General features: G+C 38.2%; 2 protein-coding genes across 5 annotated transcripts in view; one reads left to right on the forward strand and one right to left on the reverse strand.

Annotated features, from left to right (window-relative positions):
• Positions 1-3,871: 3,871 nt before the first annotated feature.
• The window catches only part of SCAI (suppressor of cancer cell invasion), a 154,346-nt gene continuing 132,899 nt past the window's right edge, over positions 3,872-25,318 (reverse strand). For 2 of the 4 annotated variants that reach the window (XM_079113790.1, XM_079113791.1), the window contains 4 exons: positions 13,336-13,408; positions 9,089-9,262; positions 8,792-8,892; positions 3,872-4,973 (listed from right to left, as the gene is read on the reverse strand). In XM_079113790.1, coding sequence (XP_078969916.1) covers positions 4,827-4,973; positions 8,792-8,892; positions 9,089-9,262; positions 13,336-13,408 — 495 coding nt within the window. In that variant the 3' untranslated portion in view covers positions 3,872-4,826. Of the gene's footprint in view, positions 4,974-8,791; positions 8,893-9,088; positions 9,263-9,461; positions 12,646-13,335; positions 13,409-25,318 lie in introns of those variants that run through there. The other 2 variants (XR_013759711.1, XM_079113792.1) reach the window with 2 other exon arrangements.
• Positions 18,292-19,429, forward strand: LOC306644916 (CDGSH iron-sulfur domain-containing protein 3, mitochondrial-like; the record flags this gene model as incomplete). The annotated part of the gene is made up of 2 exons (XM_079112166.1): positions 18,292-18,354; positions 18,887-19,429. The coding sequence occupies 2 exons, from the start codon at positions 18,292-18,294 to the stop codon at positions 19,220-19,222; spliced, it is 399 nt and encodes a 132-aa protein (XP_078968292.1). The 3' UTR covers positions 19,223-19,429.

Genomic DNA, 25,318 nt, shown 5'->3' on the forward strand with positions numbered 1-25,318 from the left:
ATATAAAATGAAGCATATTAATAAAAAACAATTCAAAACTAAAATTTAGTATCAGGTATTGAAATGACAAGTAGGAACACATTTCCACCACTTAAAGGACATTTTCCTACCTATCTGAAAATGTGATCAACAAAACTTTTTCCATAACCCTAGATTAATTCCCAACAGTTACAACTATTCAGTAATAATGATAAATATGGGTCAAGTAAATAAAGAACTAATACAGCTTAGAAACCTGCTGGTGTCTCACTTCACATGTGTTTTTTAGGGTTATATCACTAATTATTATCAATTTAAGTGGAAGTTTGCAAATGATTTTAAAGCTAAGAATGTCCAGCTTTCTGTTAAGATCTTCATATCCTAATTTCAACTCCAAATGAGCCCATTTTATCCCAATACAAGCCCCTCAAAACAGAGGCTTGTGAATGAGATCCAACCACAACCTAATTTCAGCAGCATGAACAATGCCACTAGGATGTCCTCACAGAACTTAAATAAATTCAGCCCACAATGGGTATGGGTATATAATATACACATACTACATAACTGCATACCAATATATTTACAGATATGTACATATATGTACAAAAAGTATACACAGGGATTGCATTTAGCATCACAAAAATATACACATGCCATAAAAATAAAATAAGAATTTCAAATAAATAAGGTCAAAAAAGAGACCTCAAAGTAAATATTATTTTCCAAGTAAACACACAGGAACATAAACGTCCAAAATATCACGAGGAGACTAAAAGCATTCATATCAAATCTTTTACTCACATGGGGTGGGCGAATGATTCTGAATTATTGGCAGTGGCCAAGTTTTCAGACCTTGGTACCTTACTATATTTCCAGTCCAGAATGTTCTCTGGAGATCAGGCTGATTACAAGTCTCCATGCATAACCGAGTACCTGATTTTTTCAACTGGATCCAAACCACTCCTCAGAGACAGAAAATTACTAAATCACAAAGGTCAGAGATTAATCTAGAAGAATGCTAAAGAAAGCCCCATAACTGATATACAAATTTGATTTGTCACTTTTCCCTTTACTTTAATTGAGCACAATTACCAAGTAATTTGTGTCAGGGAATTCTATTGCACAAAGAAAATAAACAGCAATCCACAGATGCAGGGGGGGATCCAGATCCTGTATCAGAATTGGATTGCACTTTGTTTCTATAACCTCAAAATGGGATAGTTTGGGAAAAATATAAAGAACACAATGAATTCTGTGCTTTGAGAGGTTTTGAGAGCACCACTTTCTAGGAGGAAAATACATACATCCTGGATGAAATCAAAGATAAAATAGCTGATTTTTATAATTACTAAATAAAAATTTTGGCTAATTCACTGGTTTAAATATCTGATACAGTTAAAAAAAAAAAAAGGTAACAAAACCTTTTGTGCCAAAATATAAATCTCTAATAATTTCTTTCTTGTTCATTATAGACAAGAGTCTGAGCTATTGGGAAGTTGGGCTGAGACTAAGAGACAGCTAGCTCTATCATTATGAATAATCAGATAGCTTTTTGGATCTCAACTTTCTTTTCTGTAAAACAGTGAAGATGGTTGCTTTACCAACTTCAGAAATATAAAGAAGCTGGATGTGGTGGCACCTATAATCCCAGTGTCATAGGAGGCTGGGACAGGAGGATCACAAGTTCAAGGCCAGCTTCAGCAACTTAGTGAGGCCCTAAGCAACTTAGAGAGACCCTGTCTCAAAAACAAAAACAAAAACAAACCCAATAAACAAAAAGGTCTGGGGATATAGCTCAGTGGTAAAAGCAACCCTGGGTTTAAAAAAAAAAAAAAAAGGAGAGAGGTAAGGAAAATTCCACTGTGCTTCATTTTGTTTTATTACTGACAGCTTGCAATTTTATGCTTTCTAATTTGTTAATGTGATTCCTAAGAGAGACTAGAGACTGTATCAGAATCTCCAGGGAGTTTGTGCAATTTGAAAGCAAGTTGTTTCCCATTGCTTTGTTCTGCTCTTAGTTCCAATATTTAAATTTTTATGACTTCTAAAATTAAATAAATAGGATTTAAAATTTTTATAAAGATAAGTGATGAGCAAGTAAAACACAAAATTCATTGGCATTATCATACTGAGCCCATTAAGTGATTGTACTTTTACATTTCTTCTTCCTTGATTAATACTGTAAAACATAGAAGCTGGGTACAGGGCACAAGAAGGGTTATTAATCTCTCTGTGTATAAAACTTTCATAATAAAAAGTAAAGACAGAAATATGAAGTGTTTGTACACAGGTGACCTTCTCAAATGATGCCTACCCCAGTCTCTCTTTTAAACACTGATGTTCTCTCAAACAAAAGATTTCCCTTCCCATGATCTCAATTTTCTTCATCCTACTTGTCACTTGCTAACATAAATTTCATTTATGTTTATCGCCTGACCTCTCCTTGAGAATGTGAACATCATAAAGAACAAGAATTTTGTTTCTCCAGGGCCCAGAAGAAAATGTGGAACATAGTGGTTGGATAATAAACAATTTTCATGAAGACATGAATGAAACAATAGCTTGAAATTTTCTATGACAGTTTTGCTCTCCTTGAAGATTCAAGATACCTTCAGAACAATTTAGATTTCTGCCTACCAGTAAGGAATTACACTACTATTAGGTGAAAAGGCCATGTCAGAATCTAAATCCCTGTTGTGCTTTCTAAGATGGACAAGTTTCTAATCATGACAGCTACTTTAAGACAGTCTCTCTCCAAACGGTCTCTAAAACTGCTAACTGGAATCCAAACTTTTTTCCCTTGAATAGAGTCTCAGTAAACATGAAAAGAATGCTGTGTGTGCTAAAAACAGTATTTTCCCTGGTAGCAAGGGTAAGGAAGTCAGTATTTTTGGAACCAAGAATCCAAATTGTAGAATCACAGAGCTGTGAAGGACCTTGGATCACCCCCTCCATTGTTCATGGGAGAGTGGGAAAAGAGACATGAACACACTTGTCAAAGGGCATAATGCCAGTTACTGGGAAAGCTAGGATCAGAACTCAGGACTCTTGGTTCTCACACCAGTGTTCCTTAAGCTTATCAGGTGAGGATATGACTCAGGACAATGAATACTAATTATTTGAAACACTAGAGAACCAGGAAAATGTGCGTTGATAGAAATGTAAGTGGTACAGAAGTTCAGGGGATTTGGAACACGAGGCCAGTGAACTAATGACAGTCCACTGAGTCTACTGCTATGGTTCAGGTGAATGCTGTTATGAAAAGAATTCTGTGACATTTATTAAGGTATTGAAACAAAAGGAAAGCAGCCTACCTGAAAATGAAAACCCACCAGCAAAAGAAATCTCATTCTAAGATAACTATACCAAAGTATTCTGACATACTGCTTGAAAGAACAAAAAGAATAACAACTTTTTAAAAGGTAAACAAAGCACCCTAAAATCCCTAAACCCAAGAACAATCAGTTTAAGACTTTGGATAAAAAAGTCAGCAAAGTGGAACAGGTATGGGGATAACTTAGCCCAAATTATTTGCCAGAGATGAAAACCATGTTAAAAATATTACAGTAAAATTTCCCTAGGGACACAGGAAAGGGGTACTAAAACCAATCACCTCATTTCCTCTGGGATAGTCAGAGGTAGAATGTGAAATCACAGAAAATTAGATAGAAGGCCTTTTCATTCACAAATTTCTGAATATAAATACTGCACAAAGGAGGAGGAAAAACTGTCATAGTTTGTGCTGGTAAAATTATGAGGGGATGAAAGGAATTAAACCACAAAAATTTTTAAATATACATTGAATCCCATTTCAAATGAGAAAAAAAAACTTCTGCATGAATATAAAGCAATTAAATACAAGGAGTTTAAACAAATCTTATTTCCAAAATTTCAATGCAAAATCAATTTATAATTTAGTTTTTATAAACACCCAGTTACCCTGAACCAAAAATAATATTATCTCTGACTCTGAAGTTTCATATATGTGAACTATACAAGGAAATCAGAAGCTGTCACTAAGCCACATCCCCAGCCAGTCAGTATTTCAACATGATCTCATAAACTAAGTATTTAAATTTAAATACAGTTCCTACTGGAGACTTGTATTATGAAATCAACAACCTGATTTTTTGACTGAAATGTTTAAAAGCTGTTTTCCCTTTCATTTCCAGCAAAGACTACAAAGAAATCAAAATATGAAAAAAAAAAACCTCTTTAACAACACAGTACTCAGATATTCTAAGTAATATTATCTCAAGTGAAAGACACAGCTTTCAGAGACAAATCAATCCGAAATCATTTCTGAAATTTTGACAGTATTTAAAAGAATTCAATGATTTTAAGAACTGTCTTGACATCATGCTTCAAAGAATCATGTATTTCCTACCTACACACTTGGAATGAAAAGAAATATTATGGAAGGACTCTTATCCTAATTTTTAGTAGTCCATGCTGGCCAGTCTTATCATTATGAATAATTATATGTTTTCCAAATCTGGACATTTAAGGTCCAGGTCCAGGAGTTGGATTTTTCTCATTATACAAAAATAAACAATTTACTCTTCTCAGAGTGAGAATAGTGACTCTTTGAGTAAGTATCCATACATCAAAACCAAAACATAAAAATTACAAGATTGAGTTTTTAAAAGACTTGAAAGATTGCATTTTAAAACAGTTACCCTAAAAGTTTGAACATTTTGTTTTTAGTTTGCTTTTAAAATGGTGGTCCTAAATTAAAAAATAAAAACTAAGTAACACACTATGTGTCTGTCATCACATTAGAAAACTGCACCATTTAAAATCTGTGGAAAATGAAAAATTTGTTTCAACAAGATTGTTTTGTTTTAATAGTCATCTATGGTATTTTCAAAGAAGACATTTCGAACATCCAGAATGGATGCTAATTCCAAAATGTGCTTCTGGAGATGAGGATTCTCCACTGTTTCATCCCTTGGCAGTTGTGGATATGATTCTGGATAATTTCGTGTTTCCTGGTAGGCAAAGAAGAGAAAAGTCAAGCTTTTTATCTATTAGAAGAAAATTATATGCAACAAGGACACAGTATTAAGAAGTAACCTAATATTTTCCTCTTTCATATTGGTATGATTACTTCTAGAAATATGTTTGTTGAACATGTTGAATTATGAACATTTGACCATTTTGACTTCTAAAAATTATAAATTCATATGGTTCAACAATATATTAATTGGTTCTTCCACAAACATTTGCTGAGGGCTGGGTTGCTAGGCACGATGCTCTATATTATTTGGAAACTGTCTTTCCTTCTTACTGAGGGGAAAATCTTAGTAGATAGAGAATTTCAAAGTTTTTGTTCAATAAATGAATAGATGCTGAGGAAATCAAAAGGTAAAAGATAAGAGAAGCACCCATGAAGTAAGCTTAATGGTCTTAGTAACTATAGAAGAGAGAGATGTCAAAAATAAGATTGAGAAATGGATGACATGAGAGAAGAGCTGGGAGCTACTGAGAGAAAAAGGGAGATACAGGAGGATATAATTTAGGTATAGTATAAAGCTTCAGGTTTTAAGTGTATTTTATTTGAGATAATAGGGCAATACAGATTAGAAATGCCCCATAACCAGAATATAAAAATTCAGGCTGTATCTCAAAAGACAGATTTAATCTGATTTAAATGTTGATATACTCTTCATTAAAATAAATACTGAAGCAATGAAAATGGATGAGATTTTGCAGATACTAGAAAAGGGAATGAAAAAAGGAGTTAAGTAGATATATATGAAGGTAAAAATTGGGCCGGGGGGAAGCAGGCAGAAAAGGAATAAAACTGAAAAAGCTTAATATGGGGAAATTCGACATGAGAGCAAAAAGACCATTTCAAGAATCAGGTAATTCTTGCTTGGAAATTCTTCTTCACTTGGTAATTCTACAGACTATATTCTTGCCACACATTTACAATTTCCTAAAGAAATAGGTTACTACTTTTCCATGTATCTCACATGATAGTTCACATATTCAAATGTCACTTCTCTCTCTCTGCTTATAGTATTCTCATAACATGACAAAGACAAAATTATTTTACTACACAAATACCATGAAGAACAGAAAATTGTAATGCTTCAAAACTTTAAAAAGAAAAAAATCAAGTGCTGTAGGACAATAAGCTGAACAATTCTCTCAACTTGGAGCTGAATGATGTCTGAGCTTATTAAACATCTTTCATAGTACAGAATATTTCCTGATATATAAAGAGACCCCAAAAGAATGACACCTCTAAAGTGGAGTTGGCAGAAGGGAGGAGGGATGGGAATAGGAAAGATAGTAGAATGAATCGGACATCACTTTTTTATGTCCCTATATGAATACATGACCAGTATAACGCCACAACATGTACAACCACAAAAGTGGGAAGTTGTGCTCCATGTGTGTATGATATATCAAAATAAATTCTACTGTCATGTATAACTAAAAAGAACAAATAAAAAAATCTTTTAAAAAAGAAAAAAAAGTATGGTGCCTCTTAGGCCTAAATAAGTCTACTCTAAGTCCATCCCTAAAAACTTAAAAGTAGCTGTAAAAGATGAAAGAGATTCGTAACTAAAATAATTCCTTCAAGAATAAAGTCCAACACTTTATTTATTTAGGTAGGTAGGTACTGGGCATTGAACCCAAGGGTGCCTAATAGCTGAGCCACATCCCCAGCCCTTTATTCAATGTTGTTTTTTTTTTGGCGGGGGGGCGGGGGGGTTACCAGGGATTGAACTCCTGGCACTCATCCATTGAGCCACATCCACAGCCCTATTTTGTATTTTATTTTAGAGACAGGGTCTCACTGAGTTGCTTTTGAACCCTCGATCCTCCTGCCTCAGCGTCCCAAGCAGTTTTCAATGTTTTGAGACAGGGTCTCAGTATGTTACTTGGGGCCTTCCTAAGCAACTGGATAGTCTTGAACTTGTGATCCTCCTGCCTCATCCTCCTGAGTTACTGGGATTATAGGCAAGTACCACCACACCTGGCTTCTCCAACAATTTTTAAAGGAAGACAACAAAATCCAGAATTCAACATCATAAAATTCACAGTGCTTGCCAGTAATCCTGGAGATAGGGAGGATTAAATGGGAACATGTCACATTCAAGGCCAGCGTCAGTAACTTAGCAAGATCCTATCTCAAAACAAAATATCAAAGAGGGTTAGGGATGTGGCTCAGCAATAAAGCTCCTCTGGGTAAATCCTCAGTACAAAAGATACATATAAAAAATTAAAAAATGAAAAGGACTGGGGATGTAGCTCAGGGGTAAAGTGTCCCTGCGTCAATTTCTAGTAACAAAAAAATGAATGAATGAACAAATAAAATTCACAAAGTCTATTTTCTATGTTTTGTATATGTACAAATTTTGTAGATGTACAAAGAACCAGGAATACAAGACCTAAAACCTGTGGGAAAAACAATATAAGCAGACTTTTTTTTGGGGGGGGGGGAGGGGGGTATGTACTGGAGGTATTATTGCACCTGGGCTGCTTAACCACTGAGCCACATCCCCAGCCCTGTTTATTTTTTGAGATAGGATCTTGATTAGATGCCGAGGGTCTCACTAAGTTGCTGAGGCTGACCTCCAACTTGCAGTCCTCCTGCCTCAGTCTCCTGAGTCACTGAGATTACAGGTATGTGTCTCCATGCCTGGCTGGCTAACATCTGAAAAACCTCAATGAACAATGTTGTGTAGGTACAGGAATGCATAAAAAGAAACAGAACAAAATGACCTATCAAGTCAAGCAGAAGACTTGAGTACACTCGAACACAGAATAACACTTAGGAGAAGTTGCTCAACCTTGACAGTAATTCTGGAGATGAAAATTAAACCACAGTAACTTACTATTCTAGATACACCAGATTCACACAAAATGTAAAGGGTGAGTTCAACAAGGAAGACTCAGAGTAATAGCAACTTCTACACACTGCTAGTGTGTGTGAACAGGAACCCACTTTGGAAAATGCTAAATGTGCTTACATCCTCCAACTTTGCAATGCTGCCATTAGGTATATTCTACAGAGAACATTTTACATATGTGCACTAGGAAACTGATGTGAGAATTTCATAGTGGCATTATTTATATAATAATAACCTGGAAACAATCCACATATTCATTATCAGTAGAATAGATAAGTAATTTATGATATATAGTTAATTATGCCTCATATTGTATAGCCAAAACAAATGAAGGAAAGCTGTAGTCATCAATATGGCTCAATTTCAAGAATACAACTGAAAGAAAAAAGGCAGTATGTTTCTATCAGCATTTTGTGCAGAAATACAAACATAAGCTGGGCACTGTAGTACATACTTCTAAAGCCCAGGTACTTGGGAGGCTAAGGCAGGAGGACCACAAATTCAAGCCAGCCTGGGCAGCTTAGCCAGATTCTGATTCAAAATATAAAATAAGCAAGGGCTGAGGATATAGCTTAACAGTAGAGTGCCCCGGGTTCAATCCTCAGTACTGTAAAAACAAAACAAAATACAAATACATGTGACAAAATTATAAAGCAAAGCAAATTGAATCATAAAATTCAGGATGTCAGTTGCATTTGCAGAGGAGATAGGATCAGAGGACCTATAGAGGGCTTCAAAGTCAATAAAAATGTTTTTAAGTAGGAAGGCAGGTACTCAGATGTGTCTTGATATTATTAATCTTTATACTTTACATGTTCATTTCTAAACATTACTTTTGATCTATTTAGATTTTCTTTAATCAAGCAAAATATAATACATGATTCTTAAATAACTAAAATGGTAAAATTAGTGAAAATGGTAAATTAATATTCTTTGCCTACCCGAAAAATCTTGTGCATCCTCATGGTGGCTGAACAAAAGATAAATCTTGTGAGAAGTAAGCGAAGAAATTCATCTCCAAAAAACTGGAGAAATGCCTGATCTGCAAAGAGGACAAAGGTGACAGTAAAAGGAGGCTTACGTAACAACTACATTTCAAAGGGGAAGAAACTTCAGGAAAGCCTTGACTTTCCTGCCTGGGACAAATACCTTTAAAAGTTCAAACAATTTAAAATAGGTAAGCATTTTAAGCCATTACAGAACATTCTGTTATGTGTGCAGTTAGATTAGTAGGGTACCTATTGAACGTGAATGGGTCAGTAGCTGGGCAATATCACGGTTGATTTTTCGAAGATATTCTTGACACTTTTCCCATAGGCCTCTACGCATGCTTGACAATCCAGAGACAAACAGGAAGGCCATGAGAGGATTGTTCAAAAAGAGAGTGAAGAGGCTACCTCGTTGAGATTGATCTGCAATAACAAACATGTTTTATATATATATATACAAAAGTTTTGCAAAAGGTAAGACATACATCTGAGGAACATTTTAGTATACTGATAATATATAAAATTAAAGCAATATCGTTAAAACATAATTCAACAGGGCAGATTCTGCAAGAATCTACAAAAACACACAACAAGCATGTTGTCTTCTGCTGAACAAACTTAAAGAGTCTAGAAAACAAATGTACATATTCCTTACTACTTTTTAACCCCAACTAACAAATTTAATCCAAATGTGGCCAAGATAATTTTTATTTTCAGGGTGGGGGATTAAACCCAGGGGCACTGAACCACCAAACCACATCCCCAGCCCTTTTTTATTTATTTATTTTTTTAAGTTATCGATGAACCTTTATTTATTCATATGTGGTGCTTAGGATTGAACCCAGTGCCTCACACATGCTAGGCAAGCACTCTTTCACTGAGCCACAACCCCAGCCCTTATTTTTTATTTTGAGAGTCTCCCTAAGTTGTTTAGGGTCTTGCTAAATCGTAGAGGCTGATCTTGAACTTGCAGTCCTCCTGCCTCAGCCTCCCATGTCACTGGGATTACAGGTGTGCAACACCATGCCTGGCATGATAGATTATCCTGATGGGCTCTCCAAGATAGAGAGAATTCTTGGATAAGTACTATACTTACCATTCATTTTCATTCTCCTTTGTTAGTTGTGCTTTCTCTGATTAGCCCTTAAATATCAATAGTCTCCTACTTTGGTCCTATACACTGCTGATCATACCAACTGCTGTTATTTTAGTCACCATTTATATGCCTACTGATTTGTAATTCTCTCCATGTGGCCCAGACTGACTTCCTTAGTTCCAGCACCATGGTGTCCTGTGGTATCTAGTGGACACTTAAAATGTGACTCCTCCAAGTTAAGATCCACTGAGACACACCATATTTCAAAGTCAAGGCAAAGTACAAAAAGACTTACTATTGACACTCGTTTCACCTGTTTTAGTTTTTAAAATGTGGGTACCAGACATTTAAAATGAAATATGTAACTTTCTCTGTGGTTTGATGGAACAGTGTTGCTCTAGTCTCCTTCGTTCAAACTGTGACATCTCAAACTCAACATGTCAGCAATTTTTAAGAAATATATATTTTTAGATTTTTTAAAAATGTATTCTTTAGTTGTAGGTGGACACAATACCTTTTTTTAGCTTTTATGTGGTGCTGAGGATTGAACCCGGGGCCTCACGTGTGCTAAGCGAGGGCTCTACCACTAAACCACAACCCCAGCCCAACATGCCAGCAATTTTAAGAAAACCCTTCCCCCTTTAGTTCGACACAAATGTGCTTCTCCTCAAGTCTCATTATTCCTACTAGCGCTGAGCCAGAGACCTATAGCTTATTCCTCCTCCCTGTTCTTCCTTCATCCTATAACCAGTTTATCACAGTATTGTTGGTTTGATGGGCGTAGAGTCTGTTTTTTTTTTTTTTTGTTGGGGATTGAACCCAGGGCCTTGTGCTTGCAACTCTACCAACTGAGCTGCATCCCCAGCCCCGGGCTTAGAGTCTTTGATGCCAGCCACCCAGGCACTGCCCATGCCCTGGCCACCACCATCTCCCTATTCCCATCAGTGCTTCTCTCCAGTTCATCCTCTGGGAGCTGACAGAACACTCTTACATGCTACTCCTCTATATAAAATTTCTGTCGATGCCCACAGTCCTCCACTCAAATTACTTAACAAATTTTAAGAGATTTTTCATCTTCAGTTGCACAATCCCTACCTGTACCCTTCAGCTAGAAGAGCTCTCTCATCTCAGGATTATAGCACACTCTTGTTCAGTTACTCCCCATCCTCAGGTAATTCTGCATGCCTTTGACGTCCACTTTAGACCCGATCCCTCTGACTCGCCCTCACATGCTGGTTAGGAGCTCCCTGCAGGCGTTACTGTGCCGCCTCCTATGAAACACGTATAGCACTTGGGCACTTGCTTGTTAGGTTCTTGGCCTTTTAGACCATGGCTCTGTGGGAAACATGACTGTGTGTACCAGGCCAAAGTCTACCCCCTAGAGCCTAACACAATGCCTGATAAATACATGTTGCATAACTGTGCTGAAAGAAGCAGCTAATCCTTGACTAATAAGGGCTGTAGGATTTAGATACTTGAAGTGCAGGAACCTTATCTGGCATTCCAATTACTTACCTATCTGCTAGTTTTGTGCCTACATGGAGGGAAATTCCCCTTTGCAGAGGTGAGGAGCAATAATGCCACTGGATAAATCCTAAATGATCGTCACATCAGAATTTTGAACTTGCCTATATAATTGAACAATTTATTTAATGTATCTGAGGTCTAATCTTTATAGTACAAGGACAAGGTCCTAAAGAAAAAGTATAAGGGACATGTATTACAACTAAGCATACTAATAATAATGATAGTACATACTGAATACCTAGCATTATTCTGTGAGGTAAGTACTACTATTATTTCCATTTGAAAGATAAGATTGCTGAGGGACAGAATGGCTGAGTAACTTCCCAAGGTCACACAGCAAGTAAGTGGCTAGGTGGGGATTCAAATTCAGTCTATGTTAAAGTCTGTGTTTTTTCTCTTCTACATAATAGTGTTTCAGATAAATAATCTTGGTATTAACCCCATTTGATCATGTAACTATTTTTTGTTTTGTTTTCGTAGCACTGGGGTTGAACCCAGAGGCTCACACATGATAAGCAAGCATTCTACCGCTGAGCTACATCCCAAATCTTAAACATGTATTTTATTTATTTATTTGATTTTTTGGTGATGCTGGAGATCAAACCCAGGGCCTCTTGCATGCTATGCTAGGAAAGTACTCTCTACTGCTGAGCTACACCCACACATACACCCCTCCCCCTTTTTTCCCCCCAGTTTATCTTGAGATGGGGTCTTGCTAAATTGCTGAGGCTGACCTTGAACTTATGATCCTCCTGTCTCAGACTCCTGAGTCACTGGGATTATAGTGTCACCACACCCAGCCCTAACCATGTAATTTTAACTAAAGTTACATCACCATAGGACAGAATGATAACAAAAAGCACAAGTAACTGAAGGGGTTACATTCCTCCAGAAATAATAAGAAACAGGATAACAAAATCCTCAAAGCAGGAGAATTTTACCGTTGTTTGAAGGTAAGTTCTATCCCTTAGTAATCTGGCTTTTGGATACATGAACTTAGTATTTCTATATGTTTTTCCCTGTTAAACAGCAGAACTTACCTTAAAACAACGGTGAAAGTCTCCAGCTTCTCTCAGGCATTCAAATGCTGACCATCACTTCCTGTGTCAAACTATGTCAGCAGACAGGACTTCTGGCTGGGAAGTAGCAGTAAAATACCATCTCCCACAGAGAGACATCAGCACTATTCACAGTCAGGGAGATAGTGAGACAGTGACAAGTACTGCTGGAACAGCGTTCAGTTTGCTTAGAATTTCACCCACTAAATGACTGCCAGTTAGAATTAGGCCTTATGTGTTACCTATGAAATACAAATCAGTAAGGGCAAAAAGTCTGTCAGTTCTCAGCCACTGGAAAAAGGCCCAGCTGCTAACTTGTCTCTCTGGCAGACTTAGAAGAGGTTCTTTTATGTTAAAAAGTAATACGAGGTAAAAGTAGAGAAGAAAAGTAAACCCTTTAAAGTTATGCCATAAAGCTTCTCCTAATTCTGAGGCGTAAGCTGAGAAGTTTCCTAGACCAGCAATCCTATGGTCTTAGAAGATGGATAAAATATGTAATCAAAGATATGTATGGATATGAAAAGCAAATCAAAACACACACCTGTAAATCAAAATTACCGTTTATAAATCATGAGGTCCCCAACAGCAAGAGACCAACCACTTCTTTCTCAGGGAGGAATTATTTCAAGGTCTAACATTAGGAAAGTCTGGTTGCTGGCAAGGTTTCTGATTATATGTCAGATTGACACCTGACACACTGAAACCATAAATTCACTTGTAATCATTGTGGGAGGGAAAAACAAAGATCAGTATTATTCAAATGCAGATACTATTCATAGCCACCTATAGGTGTAACAGGCACTGAGCGAACATACCTTGTAAAGCTTTTGGGTATGCCGTAGGAGAAAGCAAGCAGACTAGTGGCTGTCCAAACAAGTTTGTGAAATTCTGTAATATATAAGAATTTAAAACTTTCATTAAAGATTTGATCAACAGTGGTTACTCAGTAATTTCCCAAAGTACTCTGGTATGGATTTGGCCCTTTAACTCATGAACAATGGTTCATGGTGCAGAAACATCAGTACCCCTGCAGATGTGTCATTTCATATCTAAAGGCCATTGTACTTGCTGAAAGGGTCTTTTAGTAAACGAACACTAATTTTTAAATAAAGGCACACATATGATGGCAGCCCTGTTGGGGGAGGTCATCTGACTATCAACTAAGAAGTCACCCCACTGGGCAATATACAGCAGATATCCAAGGATGGATTTCCAAGATCTAGGTTCTGCCTTTCTGCATTGAAGGCTCCAAACTCTGAATTGCTGGTGTATGAGGCTTACGGTCCATCTCTTGTTGCAGATCATAGTAACTGCTCACATAGGATACTCTTACAGTGGAATGCCAGTGTACTGACTTACAGTGAAAAGTGAGCTGGAAAACTAGAATATGCTTTGCATAATTAAGGATATCTTTTCCTTAAATGCCAATCTACATGGGAAGTAAAATCATATCCTGTTTGATAAAGGAACAAGACAGACTAAATTTCTGGAGTAAACAGAATAAGAAATGGAAAAAAAAAGAACCCTGCAAACTTTAAAAGGCTCCTACATGATAAAAATGAACACTTTAACAAATGGAAAGACAAACTATTTTTAGAGGCAAAACCATTTCTAAAATGCATTACACTAATTTATTAAAATTGAAACCCATCTCAATAAAAATAGTCACATACATTTTTTCCTGCAAGTGAAAAGGTAATTCCAAAGGTCATATGCAAAAATTAGATTAGCCAGGAAACTGAAAAAGAGAAGCAGAGGAGGAAAGTCTCCAAGTCTAAAGCATACCTTAAAGCCACATAACTAAGAATGTGTGGCACCAGTACAAAAGCATGCAGAAAACCAATGGAACAGAACCAAAGTCCAAAATTAAACCCAAAACACTTAGGACTTCTGTGTCTATACTAGTAACAACTCAAAATGGCTGGAAAAAATTGGATAGCATCTTGAAAAAAAGCTGACTCAATACTTCATGCCACACACTGGGATGAATTCCAAATACATCCAAGATGTGAATGCAAAAAGTTAAACAATAAAAGTGGTGAAAGAAAATATGAATTATTTTGGTGACCTAGAAGACCTTCCTGTTAAGACTGACAAAGTTACATAAAAATCGTGCATAGGAAAATGCAGCATCAACTAAAATCAAAAGCCAATCAATGAACTGAGGAAAAGATCTGAAACACATCATGAAGGACTAATCTCCTTCATGTAGAAAGACCTTCTCCAAATTCATGAGAAAAAAGTTCACTGACTCAATACAAAAATGAGTAGAAGGGCTGGGGATATCGCTCAGTTGGTGAGTGTAAGCACAAGGTCCTGGGTTCAATCCCCAGCACTGGGGAAAAAAAAAAGAGTAGAAGAAAACAGAATTTATAGAAAGAGGAATATGATTGGTGGAAATAGAAGACCTAAACTTTGCTGACAAAAAGAAAAATAAAATCAAAGCTATGCTAAAATATCATTTTGATTTGCCAGTTTAGCAAAACTTCCACAGTTTGAGAATATATATACATACAAGAATGTGGGGGAAAATACTCATGTTTAGATTGGTACAAACACTTTTGAAATTAGTATCTATTAAAATCAAATATATAGGACAAGTACAGTAGTGCACACCTGTAATCCCAGCATCTTGGGAGGCTAAGACAGGAGAATTGCAAGTTGGAGGCCAGCCTCAGCAACTTAGTGAGACCCTCAGAAACTTGGTGAGATCCTGTCTCAGAGTAAAAAACAAAAAGAACTGAGAATGTAGCTCAGTGGTAGAGTGCCCTGAGTTAAAGACCCAGAACCAAAACCATAAACAAAATGTTGACCATTATATTTTCACTTCCATAAATAACATTTGGTTCCTTTTTTATTTTTGGTACTGGGATTGAACCCAGGGGTGCTTTACTACAGAGCCATATCCCCAGCTCTTTTAGCTTTTTACTTTGAGACAGGGCCTCACCCGTTGCTTAGGGCCTCACCATGTTGCTTAGGCTGGCTTTAAACTTGTGGTCCTCTTGCCTCAGCTTCCTGAGTCACTGCGAGCATAGGCGTGCACCACCATTTGGTTTCTTTTTCCAAATATTCCTCAACACTTAAAAAGGTCTTTTGCAACTTTTAGTTTTCTGGGGATTGAACTGAGGAGTGCTCTACCAATGACCTACATCCCCAGTCCTTTTAAAATTTAATTTAATTTAACTTGGAGACAGGGTCTCACTAAATTGCCCAGGCTGGCCTTGAACTTTGGGTCCTCCTGCCTCAGCCTCCCAAGTAGCTGGGATTATAGCCATGAGCCACTGTGCCCAGTTCCTATTTGAAATTTTTGATTTTTGTGACTTTGTGAATATAATGCCAATACCAAAATATTAAACAAATAATTAAGATAATTTAGAAATATCTTACAGTCAAAACAAAGGGAAGTCATACACAGTGGAGCACCCCTGTAATCCCAGAAACTTTGGAGGCTGAGCCCCTAAGCAACTTGGTGAGAGCCTGTCTCTAACTAAAATAGGAAGAGGGTTGGGGAAGTGGCTCAGTGGTAGAGCACCCCTGGGGTTCAATCCCCAATACCCCAAAAAACTCAAAGGGAATAATATGAATGACATTAAGGATCTCTTAAGGCATTGTTCCACCCTGAGAAGATGGCTTCTGGATCCTTCACCAGGCTGTTCATGTTCTTGAAATGGTGTTGAAATACACATCACTGTTATTTCCCCAGTTATCATCTCTAATTTTCTTGCTCATCAACCACTCTCTTCTTAAATACTATATACAGAACAGTTGCACAGTAGGCCCAACTGCCTTCCTCTGAAAGGTCTGCTTACAAAGTTGACCTTTGGCTGGCTTCTGGGAACTGTTTTGTTTTTGTGTGCTGGGGAAGGGACCCAAGGCCTATCCTTTAAGCAAGCACTCTACCACTGAGCTACACCCCCTGTCTATTTTTCTTTCTTTCTTTTAAGTTTTGAGATGGGTCTAGTTAAGTTGCTGAAGCTGGCCTTGAACTTGTGATCCTCCTGCCTCAGCCTCCGGAGTTGCTGGGATCACAGGTGTGGGCCACCTCACCGGCTTCTCTCTCCTGTTTTCTATCTTTTTTTAACTAGTGTGAACAGCTATTATGGTTTTATTCTGAAAATTTCATGAAATTTTGATCAGAACTAAAATAAGGTTACAAATAATAGTAATAGCAAGCAATCTTTTTCTTCCTTATTTTAATTAGGAATACTTTCAGTGTTCCTCAGTGTATGTACAAAGTTGATTAGTATACATCAACTTTCATCATCAGCTCTTTATCATCAGCTCAGTGTTTTAGTTAAGAATGGACACTAAATTTTATTAGGTTTTTACAAAATGACTAGAGATAAGGATGTTACATTCTTATTTATCCTACTGACATAGTTTATATTAATTTTCATATACTTAACTTTCAGGCATGATTCAGATAATCTCTTTTCATATATTGTACTATTAATAAGCCTACTTGCTAGTTTATTTAAATACATCTACTCTATATTGATAAACTAATCTGTGGTAGGTTTTTTGTATGTGTGTGTATAGTTTTTGTCTAGAAATAGTGTCATTATCACAATAATTTCTACCATTTACTAAGTGCTACCTACGATTACTGCAGCTTTCCAGATCCTGACCTAGAGTTGTAACAACCCCAAGAGATCCGTGTTAGCACTCTCTTCTACAGGGCAGGGCAGAGGCTCAGAGCAGTGACCACATGCTGAAGTCCATGAGTGCCTGGTGACTTAACTGCTACACAATGAACGCTTGGTTCTGATACTTTTCATCACCTGTGTCTGACTGCAAAGGTTTACAAGTATTCAGTGGTATCCAAGCAGGGATGGAAGCCCTTCAGGTGGGGGGAAAGTAGATGACTTTGATAACTGTCCTCCATTCATGCTCAGTGATGGGTATTTTCAGATTTCCTTCATTGGTCATTTATTTTCCCCCAGTAAATTATCTTGAGATATTAAAATGTATTAATGTACTACAGTCTACATAATGTCCTTTATAAGATTTTTATTCAACAAACGCTCATGGAACCAATGAGCCAGACACTGTTCTAGATACTAGAGATACAACAGTAAACAAAACATAAGAAACCATCTTATTGGAGCTGACATTTTGACAAGCATCCAGGTACAGACCCCCAGGGAATAAAATGAATAAGTTGCATAAAACCAAGATATGACAAGTGCAAACCAGGCACAGTGGCACACTCCTGTAATCCCAGCAACTTGAGAAGCTGAGGCAAGAGGATTCCAAGCTTGAGACCAGCCTCTGAAATTTAGCAGGAGCCTCACCAATTTAGCAAAACCCAGTCTCAAAACTAAAAATAAAATGTGGCTCAGTGGTAAAGCATCTCTGGGTTCAATCCCTAGTAATCAGCTCTTCCCCCAAGAGAGACAAGTGCTATGGGCACACAGCATGAATGGCCAAGACTTCACAGTCAGATTGTGGGTTCACTCCCACCTTGGTCACCGAACAGGTCTATACGTGATCCTGGGAAAAATTATGTAACCTTTCTGTGCCTTGATTTTCTTATCAGTGAAATGAGGATAATAAAGCAACATGTTGGTTGTGTGAGGACTAGTTGGGTACATACAAAGTGCTTAGAACAATGACCGCACCAGGAGTCACGATATAAATGTCAGCTGTTACAATTATTAAGTAAAAAAAATAGTAAGGCAGATGAGGAGTGTGGGGAAGGCACAGGGCTGGCAACAGGGTGATGAGGAAGACCTTCTAGGAAGCTGCACCTGCTCCATATCTGAATCGCCATGTGGGTGCCTCTGGCAGAGAACTCAAGGCAGCAGGAACAGAACACAGAGCCTGGGGAGCCAGTCTGCATGAAATACTGAGGACTGGGAAGGAGGTCAGTGTGGCTGTGGAGAACTGAGCAATCAGGAGACCAGCAAGGGAGAAGATCAGAGAAGTCTTGGGGAGAGAGGGAGTATGTGTGAGTACAAAAAGTAAGGCCTTCGTTCTGAGTGAGAGGAGACACCACTGCAAGTGTCAAGCAGAAGAGGGGTATACCTGACTCACAGGCACACTTGCAGTGGAATAAGACAGGAGGGACAGCAGTTGGGAAGGTAATGCAACAGTTCAGGTGAGCGACAGTGGTGGAAGGGGTAGATGTGGAAGTGATAAAATTCTGGATATTTAGTCAGAGACAAAGGGTTTTCCCAAATGGAAGTGGGATGGGAAGGAGTTCTATCCCAAGCTTAAGAATGTGGACTGTCCTAGACCCCGGGGCCCCGGGGCCCAGCCTCTCCCGGCCCACTGTCCGCGGAGCCCAGGCCACGCCCTGCCTTTTCCCGAGCCCCGCCTGTCAGCGGAATGTCCTGAGACCCCAGGCCTCTTTAGGCTTTGCAGCCCTTCTCTGAGCGCCTCCCCACCCCTTCTACTCATGCCCGATGGTTCCCCAAAACCCCAGCCAAGTCCGTGGTGGCCCTAAAGACACCTATCAAGGTAGATCTGGTGGCTGGGAAAACCTACAGATGGTGTGTATGTGGCCGCAGCAAGAAGCAGCCTTTCTGTGATGGCTCCCACTTCTTTCAACACACTGGCTTATCCCCACTCAAGTTCAAGGCCCAGAAGACCGGAACCGTGGTCCTCTGTACCTGCAAGGCCACCCAGAGGCCCCCATACTGCGATGGCACCCACAGGAGTGAGCAGGTGCAGAAGGCAGAAGTGGGCTCCCCACTCTGAGGGGGTAGCTGATGCCCAGGTGGCCTTAGCTCCAGGATTCTGACAGGCACCCCTTTCATGGGGTAAGAAACTGAGTGCTAAGTTCAAGAAGAAACCATCCGGGACCCACAGCTGGCTTGTTTAAAAATTGTTTCCTGCAACAAGTCAGGGGATTTGGGAAGGGGACCCCTGGTTCAGTGTCTGCTGGTGAAGGTGGCATTAAAGCATGCCCCCCCCCCCCAAAAAAAAAAAAAAAGAATGTGGACTGAGGAAACCAGCATGAGAGCCACTACTGAAATGGGGGACAACGGAGGCAGAACTGGTATAGGAATTCTGTCCTGGGCATGGGCACCTTGCAAATTTCCAGCTAGAGATGTAGAGTAGGCAGATGTTATTTGACTCAAGCTCCAGAGAGAGGTCTGGCCTAAAGATAAAAAATCTGGACGCAGCCAGCATAGATACAGTAATTAAAATAATGAAACTAGATAAAGAGAAGATGGTGGTGGGCTCAGTGTGTGGTGCAGTAGTAGAGAGCTTGCCTAGCATGCACTAAGACCTGGGTTCCATCCCCACACAGAAATAAAAGTATCAGTGGGGTCAGCATATAGGGGATTGAACTCAGGGGCACTCAACCACTGAGTCACATCTCTAGCCCTATTTTATTTAGAGATAGGGTCTCACTGAGTTGCTCAGCACCTTGCTTTTGCTGAGGCTGGCTTTGAACTGAAGAACCTCCTGCCTCAGCCTCCTGAGCAGCTGGGATTACAGATGTGCACCACTGAGCCCAGGAGGCACCTTCATCTTAAGGCACTGTGAACTTCCTACAAACAATTCTAAGGACAATGAGAAAAGATAGTCAAAAACAATTGAGCAAAGGGTATCTTAAACAAAAAGAGCAAAGGGTATCTTAAACAGCAAAATCAGATTTGAGGTGTAGGAATTACCATGTATAATAAACAATATTTACTAAGTTCAAATAAATAAAGAACAAGATTAAAGATAGGAAACTATCAAAGGGGCAGGAATAGTTGAAAAGGAACCACAGAAAACTTTTAGAAGTGAAAAATAACATACCAACATAAAACTCAATAAATGGATTTAATGGTGTTAGAGCTGGAGAGGGAATTTTTGAACTAAAACTAGATCAGAATTTATACAAATCTTTTTTTAAATTTTTTTTGTTTTTGTTTTTGGTGGACACAACATTTATTTTATGTGGTGCTGAGAATCGAACCTAGGGCCTCACACATGCCAGGCAAGTGCTCTACCACTGAGCCACCACCCCAGCCCCAGAATTTATACAAATCTTAACCAAGAAAACCAAATGATGGAAAAGATGGAAAAAGCTTTAGTCTTGGAAAACATGATGTTAATGTCTAATATGCATATTTAATCACAATTCCAGTAAGAGACTGGAGAGAGGCTTGAGTAGTTTGTATCAGAATAGACAATGCCTGAGGATTTCCCAGCAGTAATGAAAAACTCCAATCTAACAATTCACGAAAAGTCCAACAAACCCCAAAAGGTGAAACTAAACCTAGAAATATCACATTAACTGCAGGACCAGAAACACAGAGGTCCTTCAAAGCAGCAAGAAAGGAACAGAATGAGAGTGAGCCTGGTAGACAGAGGGGCTCCTGAATACTGGATCTCCGGGGAGCATCCAAACAGACTGCAGCAATCTGCAAGCACCAGTCAGATGTTCAGGACGAGGTTGTTCCAATAAATACACCTGTTCTGACAAACATGTTATGTTATTTTGACCAGCAGAGATCCAGCTCTGTCATAAGTATTTATATACTTAAAAGGATCCTCTTCTTCCAAGGAAAAGGAAGTAAAATAAAGAAGTATTGCCCAGAATCACTGAGGGCCTTTTTTCTGTTAAACTCCACTACTACACATAAGGATAATCAATTGCCTGTTTTAAACTCTGAGGGAAACCTGGAGAGTCAAATATGCTTGTCAAAATTGCTTGTCAAGCAGATCTTGGTATTTCAGTCATTCCCCCTACTGTGCTACAAGGCTCAGACTAGCATGATGAGCACTTTGCCTCCTATGTATACCAAGAGGCAGGGAGGGGCCCCTGGAATGAGAAAGACTGGTTTCTGGAAGTGTTAGGCGAGGATTCTTAACCTCTACACACAGTTTCCTCAAGTGTAACAGTGCTTTCACTTTCAACACACACTTACTAAGAATCTTTAAGTGTGAGGCACTGGTGACACAAAGATAAATGTCTGTGAGCACACACGCTTACCCAAGCACATACCCACACTTCTAGGAAACCACAGCATATGCTTGTAGTCAGATCTTTATATTCCACGCACAATAGCTGAGTTTTCTCTGGTAAATATGACCAGACCATAAAGAAAAACCTAATGATACTAACACCAGAGATTACTAACCAACTAAATGATAAGTGCTGCTCACTCCTTCAGAGTACCAAGGTGCTAATCTACACTCTTAAAACAAAATCAGACAACTGAAGATTATATTTTTGACAAAAGTCTCCGATAGGAAAGATGGAAGCAAAATAAACAGAAACAACTCGATACTGAGAAGAATTTAAAAATGATCACTGACATTCTTAAAGGTGCAGGTATTTTAATCATGATTAAAACAAAGATAATTATGTGTACTATATATGTGTACATGTGTGTATATGTAGCACATAGTATGTACACACATGCATGATGCTACATATACACATACACAAGTGTATGTAGCACATATACACACATGCACACATACAAATACACATATATAGCACACACATGTACATATATGGTATATATCTACATGCACACACATAGCACATGTACACACATAATGTATATATATGCCACACACACCCATACATTCTCAATACAACATATACATATATACACATACTTGGTTTTTCTGTGTCATACACATTGATTTCTATATATATATATATGAAAGGAAAATTTAGTAAAACAATGAAAAATCTTTTAAGAGGATTAGAAGGTATAACAAAGGAATTTCCTAAAGAACAAAACATTACCAAACAGCAAAAATACAAAAATAAAAAAGTAAAATCAGAGGACTAGAAGATCCAATATATGAATAAAATTTCTCTGTTGTTTCATACTTCTCAAGAATATCAAAGGCTAGAAAATACTGCAGATGCAGACAGGAAATAATTTCCAACCTAACCAAAGCTGTGGTTTCTGGTATGAGGTGAGCCCAAGACACATGCACACGCGCTCCGCCTCAAGTGTTTTCCCTCATGCTGACCTGCCCTCAGGAAGACACAGATACTACAGGGCATGCCATCCCCAATAAGGCAGTGAACCAGAAGAGCGAACATGGGATACCAGAAGAGGGAATCTAAACAGAAGAAAAATGAAGAATGCTAAAACAAAAGAAAAGAGGTCGGGGAAGACTGCTGTGTGGTGTGTGTGGAGGGAGACCAGTGAGAGACTACCAGAGGCCATTCATTAGAACAGTAAAACTGAGGCTAGCTGACCCCTGCTAGCCCTGGACCTGAAAGCAGATCCAGATGAAAGCAAGGAGACTGGGGTTGAATTATTGATAAGTGCAAAAAATATTAAGAAAGACAATTGTCTCAGAAAAAGTATCAAGTTTCATAGGAAAGGAAATGTAATCACAGTTACATTTACTATGTTGCTTAGCTGTTCAAAGCATATTACAGTCATTATAAGCAATAAATATTTAGCTAATCAAGACTATATAGATAGTTATCTATTAAGATTATTATGTAAGCTGGGCATGGTGACACATGCCTATAATCCTTGTGACTTGGGAGGCTGAGGCAGGAGGATCTCAAGTTGAAATCCAGCTTCAGCAACTTAGTGAGGCCCTAAGCAACTCAGCAAGACTCCGACTCTAATAAAATATACAATGAAGGGCTGGGGATGTGGCCCAGTGGTTAAGTGCCCCCCAGTTCAATCCCTGGGAATCTAAATAAATACATAAATAAGTAAATAAATTACTGTGTGAATAAAATGATGCAAAGGGCAGAAATGTGAGTTGAGGACAGGAAGAGCAAAGAGTTCAATTTCTTTCATAGTAGGAAATCAATACATAATTCCTAAAATGGAAGAATCAAGAGCTATCAGTATTAACAGAATACTTAGAAAAATGGTAGTTAAAGACCAAGATGTAAATGGTGACCTCTGGGAAGAAACAAATAGGGGTAGGGCAAACGAGTAGGTGACTCCTGTTTTTAGCAACAAAACTGAAGGAAATTTCCACCATAATTCTTTACTATGACAGCACAATGAAATTAGCCTTAAACCAGGTGTGGTGGCATAGGTCTGCAGTCCCGGTTACTGGGAGGCTGAGGCAGGAGGACTGCTTAAGCCCAGGAGTTAGAGGCCAGCCTAGGCAACACAGAGAAACCCTTTGTGACCTCTCATACACACCCCTCCCCCAAAAAAATGCTGATTGCTGAGGCCTGTCCCAGGATAACTGAATCTGAATCACAAGATATGTGGCTTGGGTACAAGTGGCTTTGAAAAGGGTTCTGAGTGTTTCTGATACATAGAAAGAATTGACAGAACTATAGTTTGAAACTATATACACGAGTTACTTTCATAAAAGTTAAATATTTAAATGAAGAAATACACCTGAAATATTTGTGTTTAAATGAAGAAATATTTAGCAAACACGTATGTCCATAAATATCCATATATATAAAAACACATATAAAACAAAGTATGTACTCAAATAATAATACATCAGTCACTGAGGTCTTTTTTACATTAATAACTTCCAAAGTGGTTTTTAAGATTTCTTTATACAAGCTTTTGTGGGAAAAGTAAATATCAGGTGTTCCCCAGGGAACTGAAGATGTGAATGGGATGCTTTAGTGATACTAATGGTGAAAAAGTTCAGATTGGTCTGATTGGCCTACTGCACGTGGACTCCCCACTTGGGTTCTGAAGATGGGCACACTCTGGTTTATTTAACCCTTTAGAGGAATGACACTGCATGGGGCTTCAAAAACATCAAACACACCAAGTCCTTTCTATTCTTCTACAGTTGCCCTAGGGCAGCACAATTTTGAAATCTAGAATGAAATCATGATGCATAATTAAGTAAAAACATTTTTAATTATGCACAATAATATTTTAAAAATCAGCAATCAATATTTTACATTCAAGATGTGCTCTGAAAATAGCAGGCACATACGACAAATGGCATTCATGAAGTCATAAAAGGTGGCATTCAATAATGTCCAATCAAATGGAGAGAAATCAGTAGGTTTCTAAATTATTCTAGATCATCTTAAAACAATACACTTGGTGTATCAACAAATTCTGTCACATCATCAAATTGTAACAACTCATTCCTTTCAATTGACAAAGGCATAGGATGCTGCCTGTGAACCCTGGGAAGACACATGCATGTGACCTGGACTTTTTTTTTTTTTTAAGTTTAAATGGGCAGCCAATACACCTATTCCTTCAGCAGCCCCTCTCCCCTGCCTCTTACAACAAAATACACACATTTTAACAAAATGTGTAAATAACTGTCCTAAAAATCAAAAGTTATAACATTAAACTTGATAAAATGGGTACCAGGAAATGTGCTAAAAAATGTAGGGTGGGTTGGATGCTCATACTTCAGAGTTTACTTAAAAAAAATGAAAGTAAGGGGACATGAAGGGAGGGGAAGGAACGTGGAAATAGGAAAGTAGTAGAAGGAATGGGAATCACTATCCTATGTACATATACGATTTCATGGAACGATATAATTCTACATCATGTATCGCCAGAAGAACCAGAAGTTATGCTCTGTATATGTATAATATGCCAAAATACACTCTATCATGTATAACTAATAAGAACAAATTAAAAAATATTAAAAATAATGTACTTGCCTGTTGTTACAAGGAAAAAAAAAAAGAAACTAAACATAGAAAACGAATGGGAAACATTTACATGGGGCCAACTCCTGCTGCGGACATTTCCACTGCTCTGCTGACATTAGCCTACTAAGACCTGCTTCTCCATCTAACTGCAGTAGGAACCACCCACAACAGAAACAGCACAGGTGGCAGTCTGAGCACCCAGTTTATTTAAGAGTATCTTTCACTAATAAAACATTCCAACATGATACAAAGTGACCCGT

Source organism: Sciurus vulgaris (assembly GCF_902686455.1).
Source record: "Sciurus vulgaris genome assembly, chromosome: 15".
NCBI classification, from domain to species: Eukaryota; Metazoa; Chordata; class Mammalia; order Rodentia; family Sciuridae; genus Sciurus; species Sciurus vulgaris.